This window comes from Convolutriloba macropyga, chromosome 9, assembly GCF_964194025.1.
Source record: "Convolutriloba macropyga chromosome 9, txConMacr16.3, whole genome shotgun sequence".
NCBI lineage: Eukaryota > Metazoa > Xenacoelomorpha > Acoela > Convolutidae > Convolutriloba > Convolutriloba macropyga.
The window spans coordinates 33,809,483-33,818,869 of NC_134476.1; the positions used below are offsets into that span (position 1 = coordinate 33,809,483).

Sequence of the window (9,387 nt, forward strand, 5' to 3'; positions counted from 1 at the left end):
CCAAGATTGACGAATTTAGAGGTTCTATTTCAATTGCTTTTGTCTTTGCCCCTGATTGAAGTTCTATCGGGATTCGACTCATAATACATTTAGAAATAAAAAGCCATTTCTTAAGTTCCAATCTTTTTCTTTGAGGCAACTGGTTATGTCCTCGAAAACACACATGCCTTCTGGCTCAGACGGCACAGGCTCAATAAAGTTGTCCCTGAAACCATTTTTTTGTACAAACTCTAACGCTTTTGGGTAGTGGCTTTTGCTATCTTCTGCTGCCTTTCGTAGAGCGTACTTCACTCAGGTAGGAGAACTTGCCCCAATTACTTGAAAAACTTGTCTCTTGTACTCATGCATATCAACTGTTTGAGTTGGGTCCGGTGGCCAGAGAAATTTGAAGATTTTGCATTTGCCTTTTGGAACAGCCATCTGGAGAAACCAGGACTCGATATCCACTGTCACCGCCATTTGACTTTCTCAAAATCTGAAGATTATTCCGAGTAAGCTGTTAGAAAGGTCAGGACTTGGCATTAATTTGTCATTCGATGAAATTCCAAACTTGCAGACCTTTCTCACGTTTTCCGGTTTGTGAGGGTTCACTACTGGATGCTGTGGCAAGTAACACTAGGGACAGTTTGTCGTACTTTATATTTCTACTGTTGCGAGTTTTCTGACAAATCCTTTTGCAAGGTCCGCCTTCATTGTCTCCTCATATCTGTCCTTCAACTCTGGGTCATTTTCAAATCTCTTTTCTGGTAATTTCAACTGACCCTTTGCTGTGAAAAAACTATTAGGCAAATGTCTTGGATTATCGCTCCAGAACATACCAAATTGGTAACGCTCAATTTCGAAGGTTGCTGTTCTTTGTAGCATCCCGATAGCTTTGTTGTCGTCCTTTGAGCGAACTGATGTTTGAAATTTTAGGCGTAATATTTCATTTTTCACCATTTTTCGACTTGTTCTGTAAGCTTTTCATTAGCTTGCGAAAACTGTGTCGTAGAACTAATTGTGTTTGCAAAGTTCTTTTGCAATGGTCCACTGAGAATCCATCCTAAGGCTGATCTGAATGCCCAGGATTCGTTAGTTGACCACATTTGTTCTCAGTTGGTCTTATTAAATGGTAAACATCCTGGCCAACTATCATTTTTGCATCGCAAAGTGAAGTTTGTGATCGGGTAATGGATAAAATTGTGATTATTTCTCCTTCAAGGACTTGAAATCAATGATTGAGTATCCAACTCCCATTTATGGATGAGTAAAGGCTTGTATCGTTCCGCTACACTGTTGATCAGGGTATCTGGGGCCAATTTCCATTTCTACTTGCTGACTATTAAGTTCATCAGTGCCATGAATTCCGTACACACACATTGTAACCTTTCGTAGAGTTTTTAAACTCAACGACTGTGCAGTCTGCTTATCGATATACGTGACAGTTGATGCGTTGTCTAGAAGAACAGTTATGTGTAGCCTCTCCACTGTATCACAGTTTGGCATCCTTAACTGTACAAGTTGTAGCACACCACTATTGTTCGAAGCCACAGCATTAATCGACGCTTCAACTCTAGGCTTTTCGGTTTGTACTGTACTTGGTTTCGGAGCATCTGAGTGCAGAACCTTATTGTGTTTCTCGGAACATCCGCTGACTCCGCATGTTCTGTTCGATTTACACTCCGTAATGGAGTGAAGCCCAACCAATCATCAAAAGCATAACTTAAGCTTTTTGACGCTTTCGTATCGTTCTGCTACTGCTAATGACTTGCACTTGTTACAGTTCCATATTTTATGAACTCCATCTCTCATAGGACATTCTGTTTTACTGTTTGAACGGATTGCACTAAAATTTGACGTTGAAATTTTTGTTGTTACTTTGGTTTTAACAGGAAATCTTTTCTCCGAAAACTGTAGTGATAGTTCGTCGTGCACAAAAGCAAAGTGGTTTAGCCAGTTGCTGAAGTAGGTCAAATTCTTGGTTCAAATTACTTGTGTCTGTTACGTGGAAGATCCATATCGACCGCAACTCTGGAGGCAGTTTTCTGACTGCACTCTATAGGACTGACTGTGAAAACTAATCATCGTGAAACTGGTACATTGTCAGAACATTTAAGTAACTTGTCACCAGTTGAAAATACTTGATGAATGTTGGAGAATCATGAGGCTTGATATATGGAAGTGAATGATTTTGTTTCAGTTGGGCCTTCACAACTATCTCCGCTCGTCCAAATTGGGGCTCCACTGTGCTCCAAGCCGAGTCATACATCTGGCCTGAGTAGCCCATTCCGGCAATCGCTTCCTTCGCTGTACCTCCAACAAATGTTTTCAAGTAATTCATTTTCACGCTTTTGTCCACAGTTGCAGGTCTACCGTTGCCAAAAAGAAACTAGACCACTCCGGCCATTGCAAAGGATCTCAACAAAAAGGGGACAACTTTGGAAGCTTAATCGGTAATGAGCTTTGTAATTGAGGGGAGCTACCTAACCTTATTATGATGTGAATTGCGTTTTTGAATTTTCGTAATCTTGACCCGCAAAACACTGCTGCTTGTCAGTTTTTCTATAGTTTTTCCTTGATTAAAATTTAGAGTTAAATTATCAGCTTCAGTTATGTTTTCAATCATTACCTTTGGTGTTGTTCTGTGCACATTTATAGGAGTCATCTGATCTCCATCTGACTTGATTGAAAACTTTGTTTCACTTTGTCTCCCCATGAGGCAACTGATCTAGCCAATCATCAGGGCGTTCTCTGCTTTCATGGAAAGAAAAGGATCAAATGCATTGCAATGTTGATTGTGAAATGGCTGAGTTGTCTCCTTGAAATGTTTTTTTCTAACTCTTTAACTTCAAGCTCGACTTTTCTTTTCAACATTAACTGCTCAAATTTTGCCTCCTCTTCTAAATCAATGTGTTGTAGTTATAATTTTTGCTAACTCACTGACTGGCATCTCTGCAGCTTTCGAATTTTTGTCATCACGAGTTGAAGACAGTCTGCTGTTCAGCTCATCTCCTCCTTCTTGATTTCTGCAATCTGTTTCACGTAACCTTCCCATTGGAACTTCGTGTGAGATTCGATAAGATGATTTTCATTTTTTGAATAATCGGTTTTCACCATCTTTAATATACTTAAAGAAACTAAAGATAACAATAAAAGCAAAAGAAATCAATACTGATTTGGGAACCAATAAGGTTCAGGGTGGCGGCACAAAATGTAACGGCTGCTCATTAAGCATTATTTATCGACCCTTTAAACCGGGCTTGGTTGTCCACTGTTTCTCTCATTGTTTCTCAAAACTATGAGAAGAAATATAAAAGTACAGTCCTTCAAAATGGTCTTATCGATTGATTGTAACTAAGTTCCACGAAGTTTTATGTCCAGTTTTTTTGAAAAGTAGTTTCGGATTTCCCTTCAAAAAATTGCAAATTTAACCCAGTTCTTTATAATTCCTTTAAATAAAATATTAACATACAATATTAACATGGCGATACGGAATTGAGTATAAATCTTGGTTAAATTCAGCGGTGAGAATTTAGGTACATCCCCTTGTTACTGCAAGACTACATCCCTTAAACCAGTGTGTCAGATTCGTAAAAATTTAACCCCTCTATCACACTTCACCTTCAAATTTTTATCCCAAAACTATTTCCACAAACGCTACGAATATCTAAGTTTGAGTAGTATGCTGTAAACTTTAATCTGGGATGAAATGATAGAGAATGAAACTCGGGTAAAAATAGGGCAATGGGGTTAAAAAAACCGGGACACCTGTCTGATTGGGGCTGAAGATTTTGTTCAGCGTCAGAAAAGTCAGATATTTAATTGATTATTGATAACTCTTCGGCTTTTCCAGGATAGATTCAGAACCACTGAAAGAAGAAATCGCCAATGGATTTTAGACAGGTGTCTTTGGATTTTAACCGCGCACATTTTTTTCCATTTCGCCAAAACTAATTAAGGATAGATTAATTATGAATCTCAATTTACAGCTTGATGCCACGCAAAATGTAATTGCAGCTTTATTTAATCACCTGCTTCAATTAAAATCCGTCAAGAACTTGACAATAAATTGCCATAGCAACATAAACTTTGTGATATTTGAAATCTTCTGCTCTATTTTAAAGCGCTTTTACCAATTATACATATCGATGCTATTTATACGATAACTTCATCTCATTGGCCCAATTTTTGCCAGGAAAACTGGCGAAAACTTTTTTCAATTTTTTCCCAAGATGGCCCAAAAGCAGATTATTGCAGATCTAACAAACATCTGTGTGTTGACATTTTGGATTCTCAGTTGCACTGACATTTGGTCTGGCAGTGCTAACTCGGCTACAGACAATGACTGGACTTTGGACCAGCACGCGTTCAAAGTGACAACGCCAGGCTTCACTGACTACAAGGTCAAAATTGGAGACCAGATAGACTTCGAGTTTGAAATGACGGCCAAGCAGAACATCACCGATGATATTCTCATAGGTTTGTCAGTGTCTGCACTGTCTTCGAAATTTCTTTTTACAAATGTTTTAGCGGAACCTGAAACTGTTGTTTGCTATTTATCGTATCCAAAAGCGGCGTTTAAATCCTTTTCTGATATTGGTGTGATAAGACAATCTATATAGATTCATTGTGCCCAATTTTGGTTTGAAATTCTATAAACAATTAATTCAAAAGCTATCAGATACAGTTTAGCGGAAAAATTTAATTTTAAGCCAGTTTTTAATAAGCAATGCAATTAATGGTAAACCTTTTTGGATAAATCGTTAATTTTTCCATGTAATGGTTGTGTCAACATTATGCTCGGCCTGGCTTTTTTGCTTTTAAATTGAAGTTCTCAAGTGTTGCTTCTGTCTCTAAGAAGCTATTGGCCTACAAAAAGGTGCTGGAATGAGGTACTATATTATTAATATACAGACAATTTAGCACTATGCATCAAGGAAAATACTATGAATTCCTTCTATGAAGAGTATAAAACACCTCATTCGCAAAATTCTGATTCCATTGTAGAAAGATTCTTTGCAAGATGGATGTTAATCTCACAAAATCTCCAGGCAATTCTTGCAAGATTCTTACAAGATCCAGTAAGATTAACATCAGAGCCCGTCACGTGATGGAAACGAAAGTGTTTCTGGTTGCTGAGTTTGTATAAAAAACCATTACCTTTGGTTTCCACCTTATAACTGTTTTGAAGTACTCAACTTTTATTCATTTTCTAATACTAAAACTTTACATCAGTCTCATTGCCGCGCTCTTATTCTCACATAAAGCAAATCGATACATGTCTGCCAATAGAAAAGTTTTGGGTAAGAGGGTAATAGGTTCTGTACAAACTCCCCTGTGAGCTGCTAGTTGTCTGATAATGGAAAAGGACCTGAGCCTGACTTGCTAATAACCATAAATGATTCACTTCGGCTTTGATAAAAAGCAAAGGGTAGAAAAATTTTTGTTTTCTTCGATTTTTCTATTTAAGTTTAAATTTTAAAAAACTATTTATTTCAGACATTTATAAAAACTCAATATTTTTTCGCAAACGGCTTGCGTCAAAGTTAGCAATTTTACCATTCAGTTTCAATTAGTTACAGTCAAAGGATTTTGTGTTTTAATCTAACTTTTAAAAAAAAACTTTAATTCTATAATACACTACCATTTCTGCTGGTTGATAAAGTTTATTGGCATGGATTTCGTGTTTTTATGTACAATATGCACAATGCACCCTCCCGGATCTAAGTCTTATGATACTTCAGTACTGAATCATAAAAAATTCATTATGATTTTTAATATGGCCAGAGTTCTGATCATGGCACTTTTTGGACATTTCATGGTAAATTCATAGTAATAGTAAAATCCTGAAATTATTATAAACATATTGAGTCATAATTCTGAAATCTTAATAAACATTATGAAATTATGTCTGTTTTTGGAAAAATCGTTTTTTGCCCGAAACTTTTGGAAAGAAAACAGGTACAAAATTGATTCATCAAAACTATGGCTAAATAAAAGGAACATATTAGTGATCACCAATAATGAAATAAACATCGCAGTTTGCAAAAAGTTTGTTACAGTTTGCTTTTTAGATTCTGTCTAGCAACACAATTTGGGTGACACTTGGTTGTGTGATACTTGGTTGGGTGATACTTGGGTGGGTTTGACATCAGTTTGGGTTCTATACTCTGTGTGGGTTTGACATCCATACTCAATGTATTTGTGTGTGTGTGTGTGTGTGTGTGTGTGTGGGCTCGGCATAGACATACTCAGTGTGTGAGTTGAGGGTATGTCTCCATTTCCTCAAGTCATCTTCCCCCTCCAGACAAGAGTTTCGAAACGCAAAAAGAGATCGTGAACGAATGTGAGTGTCCAACATCATCGTTCCATCATACAACAGAGGCCCAACTTGTCACAGCCTCTTTCCCAGATTGACCTGCGGCTTTTCCACTGTCAGACTGGATAGTCCATGGACCCGACAGAATATACCTAAAGCAAACCTAACGCAGAACAAAAGTTTTTAGAAAACAGCAACTACCAAATTAATTTAATATTATCAAGCAATCATTTAAGATGAAAAACATTCAACCTAAATCGGATTATATACATTATGAATATCATTATCCGTACCCAACACTGAACCCCATGGACTACACGGTTGACCCCCTGAACCAGACGGATGAACCCCTGAAACACCAGGATCACCCTCCATGACCACCAAGATGACCCCCCAGGACCACTAGGATGACCCCCCAGGACCCCACGGAGGACCCTCTGGACCACCAGGATGACCCCCCAGGACCACTCAGATGACCCCTGGACCCCATTGACGACACAGTCCCCCTTAAACAACAACAATGCAATTCGGCCTTGCTCTATTTGCGACTGTTTTATTTTTCTTTTCATGCGCATTCATGCTCTCAATTCATCATGCACAATTACGATTTTGGAAATTTTCAATTTTCTAATGACATTATTATGAACATAATGAGGAATCAAAAACATGACGTCTATTAAAAAATCAATGCAAAAAAAAATTCTGAGTTCAATCTGAACATACTGGCAAAGAAAAAACTCTTAGATTATCTTGATTCAGTGCTGATTTGAACTTTTACTATTGGAATAGCATGAATCGTACTGATATACTATGATACTCGAGTCCGGGCTATGGCTCTCAACTTTTGAAAGATTTTATTACGGGCGTCTACCGATGTCAAATTTACTTGTTCTATAACCAGATTTCACTTTTCCTACGTTAATACATTGTGCGTGTGAAACATACTGTCGAACTTCGCGGACGATAAGGCGTTGCCTTATATAGAAATTCCTGTCAGTATTTTTCACTTTCAAATTGGAAGTCAAAAAGTGAAACCTGCTTTTCACCGGAAAATTTGTTTGACGGAAGCGCATTCGTTATTTGATTGGTGTTAATTAATGAATGCGGCAGATTAATTGCTGTTTAATCCCTCATTTTAGTATTTTGAAAACATTAAATCTTTAAAACAATAAATCTTAAAATATCAAATCGTAAAAGGCCCTCTCAGCCGATCTTAAGTAATGTTCAGATATATTTGTTCTTATTTTTCGTTGTATTTTTCAATTGCTCTGTGAAGATCAGTTCAAAAAATTTGAGCGCTTTCCATATTGAACGGAAGCCGGCACTTGAAAGCGCCAGCCACTTTCTTTGGAAGTAGATATTTTTCGCTACCGGTAGACGCTCGTATTGTTTATGTTGACTTGACTAGAAATTCTGAAAATGTAATCAGACGATGCAACAAGCAACCAAATCAGCTTCATTGAATCGAACATAAATCAAATAAAAAACAAATCAATTAATGCAAATCACTATTAAGCAAACATCCGTTCTGTTTTCCTTTTTAGTTGAGATGTCCGCCTCCTACAACGGCTTCAGCAGTTTCCTATTTTGTGGAAAACCTGTGATGAGGACTACAAATGACTTCATGCAGCGCAATTATAATATGTGGGGATCTACTTACGATTCAACGTACGACGGCAAACTAGTAAGAACTCACAATCCCCATCAATAAGTGAAAAAATTTTTTTATATAATTTTTTTTCCAGATTATTTGCCCAGCTTTCAGAATCCACCTCATTCTCATCCCAGGTCTAGACCTCGACTCATGAAAAGACAATGCTCGACCAAAATGTGCCATGAAAAGACCATACTAGACTCATTTGAGCTATGAAAAGACCTTAGCTGGACTTTAAGAGATTCTGGACTTTAGCTTGACTCAAATTTTTCGCAAAAGACTTTAGCTGGACCCAAAATTTTACAAAAGACTTTAACTCGACCCAAAGTTTGTGCTGGACTTAAGCTCGACTCAATGTTTGCAAACAAAGTCGAGTTAAAGTCTTTTCATGGGTCCATCATGAGTCTTTTCATGAGTCTGCTTTTCAGCCATTAACGTTTTACCTGCAATATTGCATATAACGTAGTCAGCATATATGATCCTGCACCTTTTACGATTCAAAAAAACCACAAATACCTCAAAAACCTGCATTATTTTTTTAAAAAGACAGCTCATAATATTGGGAAGGAAAACAAACTGAATAACGCCGAAATTTTTTCATGGCTAATGGGACTAGGACCAATACTCTTAAGCTAGCTGGTTTCATAGAATCAAGTAATGTGGTAATATACTCGATCTGCAATAACTCTTTATCTTAAGATTTGACAAAATTCTTAAGTCTTTTGGCAGATTTCCAACTGCTTCTTAAGTTGGACTGCTCTGATGCAAAACTATTTAGTCTTGCTCCGGTTCTGCTTCTGTATGTACAGAAGCAGGAAAAAAAATTAACAAATTTTGAATTTTAAAAAAGACAGACTTATGAAAAGACTATTGGTGGACCCATGAAAAGACCTTAACTCGACTTTGCTGGTTATTAAAAGACTAATGCTGGACCCATGAAAAGACCTTAGCTGGACTTTCTTCGTTATGAAAAGACTTTAGCTCGACCCATGAAAAGATATTAGCTCGACTTTAACTAGGAACCTCGACCGTGTAATTATAGTCAATATTGCCCCCCCCCCCTACTAGACTTTTAAAGTCTTTTCATAAGTCGAGGTCTAGGCCTGGGATCCCCCATTAAAAATTGGTCAGAAAAATTACTCACTACCTTAAATGCGCTCTATTGCATCCTTGAGTACTGATACACGAAATTCAGTAAAAGACTCATGATAAAATACTCAATTAAAAGAGAAACTGAGCAGACGTGACCAATTTCGGAAGGATTATTATCAGGGTTTAATGTGTGACTTGCACTTCTCGAATTGAAGTTTCTTTGAAATTTCAGAAATTTCGAAGAAATTTTAGTTCTCTGAAAATTTCCAAAAAACACAATTGAAGAAAAAGACAAATCCTAAAACGAAACTTCAAAGAAAACTGCAGGTACACAATACGCAAT

General features: G+C 37.2%; 1 protein-coding gene across 1 annotated transcript in view; it reads left to right on the plus strand.

Annotated features, from left to right (window-relative positions):
* Nucleotides 1-4,047: 4,047 nt before the first annotated feature.
* LOC142346190 (uncharacterized) overlaps nt 4,048-9,387 on the plus strand; it is a 59,805-nt gene continuing 54,465 nt past the window's right edge. Inside the window, exons 1-2 of the mRNA XM_075398700.1 lie at nt 4,048-4,458; nt 7,843-7,982. Coding sequence (XP_075254815.1) covers nt 4,212-4,458; nt 7,843-7,982 — 387 coding nt within the window. The 5' untranslated portion in view covers nt 4,048-4,211. The remainder of the gene's footprint in view (nt 4,459-7,842; nt 7,983-9,387) is intronic.